Here is a 1,572-nt window from a genome sequence, read left to right on the forward strand (position 1 = left end):
TTGTTGCCGTACAACGCTGTAAATTTTGCTGTTTAGCCATTGTGTTTAAGCACTCAACAGCTCTCTTTTTAAAAAAGAGGTTTGGGGTTCTTTTTTTTATGCAGAGAAAAAACCGTTGTTTGCCTAATACTACAATATTAAAAGCACGGTTGTTATGGGCAACCAAACAACTCATTGTAGATAAAACTATGATAATCTAAAAAACTGTAGTATTCTCAAAATACTTAGAAAATACTTTGCTATCAAACAAGGCCTAACTTAACCAAACTGCAGGATTTCTCCGCCACTAACTTTACCAAACTGCCCCTCCTCTCGCCCTCCCCGGCCTATAAATTGCGGCCAACCGGCTCCCATCTTAGTTTACCCAAACCGGCAGCTAACCACCGGAGCTCAACTGAGACACCAAAGCCCCTCCTCTCCTCTGATTCTCAACTCCGCCTCCATCTCCCCAATCTCTCATCATGTCGAGGGCGGCTGCATCTCGGCCAAGCGGCCCCATCCTTTTGAGCCCCTTTCCCAACTACCAATCCGCCTCGCTCTCCCGTGTCAAGCTCCCCGCCGGTGGCTCGCCGTCGCCGGTCAAGTCCGTCAGCGTCTCCTCTCCCCCCTCCTCCCCCACCGCCGCCCCCAAGATCCGTCGGTCCTGCATGTGCTCCCCCACGAACCACCCGGGCTCCTTCCGGTGCAGCCTCCACAAGGAGCGCAAGCAGGCGGCCCAAGCTGGCAGCACCAGCAGGCCCGTCTCCCCGCCTTCGCTGCCGTCGAAGCGCACGGCGAGCCCATTCGCGCAGCTCGTCCCCAGAGGCAGCGGCTGCTCTAGACGCTCGTACAGCGGGCTGGCGCAGCGCGTCCCCATGGGGAGCGGGCACTGGGCACGCAAGGCGCTCGTGCCGTCCCACGCGGTGCAGCAGCTGCAGCACCGGAAGCGAGTGGTGGAGCAGTTCCACGCCGGGCCCAGCCGGCTCTCCGCCGCCGCCGGCCGCCAGTAAATAGACAACATCCTCGGCATGCCATAGCAAAGATACTGCTAGTACATACTGCACAAAGTGTACATAGGAAACAAATTCCCCGAATAATCCCGTCGCTGTATATAGAAGATCGGTGGGGGTTAGGCCGGCCAGGAAGATTGGAGTTTTAAGACCCAATTCGATTCGGGCCTGATCAATTAGATACGTAGCTTTTAGGTGTACATAGGTGTGTACAGCTCCGCTTGGTTTTGGTCTTTTGGATATACATCAATACTAGATGAGTGACAAATTGGAGACACATACATGCATCTCATCTGTCCTGTGACCGGAGGCTTATCCGTCTTTGGATGATTTGTTTGCCGCTACAACATTCTGCTCCCGTTTCTGTTTCTGTTTCTGGAGTGTGGATGCATCTCCCGTTGTTTCGGTTTTGGATAAGCTCCAGAGATCAGTGGCGTCTCGCCGTCGCTTGATCGCGTCACGCGGGCGGCACCCGTGCCTCCGGCCGGAGCAGGCGACCAACTTGCAGCACGGGAGAAACCCCCCGATTCCGACGACAGTTCTGCAAAAGTTCCATGGCGCGCGCGGCTGATGAACTGAGGAT

At 55.0% G+C, this 1,572-nt stretch overlaps 1 protein-coding gene across 1 annotated transcript; it reads left to right on the plus strand.

Moving 5' to 3' along the window:
• Window positions 1-343: 343 nt before the first annotated feature.
• On the plus strand, window positions 344-1,266 carry LOC123131230 (uncharacterized). The gene has a single exon (XM_044550952.1). It carries the CDS (start codon window positions 462-464, stop codon window positions 987-989), a length of 528 nt encoding a protein of 175 aa, XP_044406887.1. The 5' UTR covers window positions 344-461; the 3' UTR covers window positions 990-1,266.
• The last annotated feature ends 306 nt before the right edge of the window (window positions 1,267-1,572 follow it).

This window comes from Triticum aestivum, chromosome 6A, assembly GCF_018294505.1.
Source record: "Triticum aestivum cultivar Chinese Spring chromosome 6A, IWGSC CS RefSeq v2.1, whole genome shotgun sequence".
NCBI lineage: Eukaryota > Viridiplantae > Streptophyta > Magnoliopsida > Poales > Poaceae > Triticum > Triticum aestivum.

Excerpts from the sequence above, each read along its gene's own strand:
- LOC123131230 (XM_044550952.1), top strand. The coding sequence starts at position 462 with ATGTCGAGGGCGGCTGCATCTCGGCCAAGCGGCCCCATCCTTTTGAGC.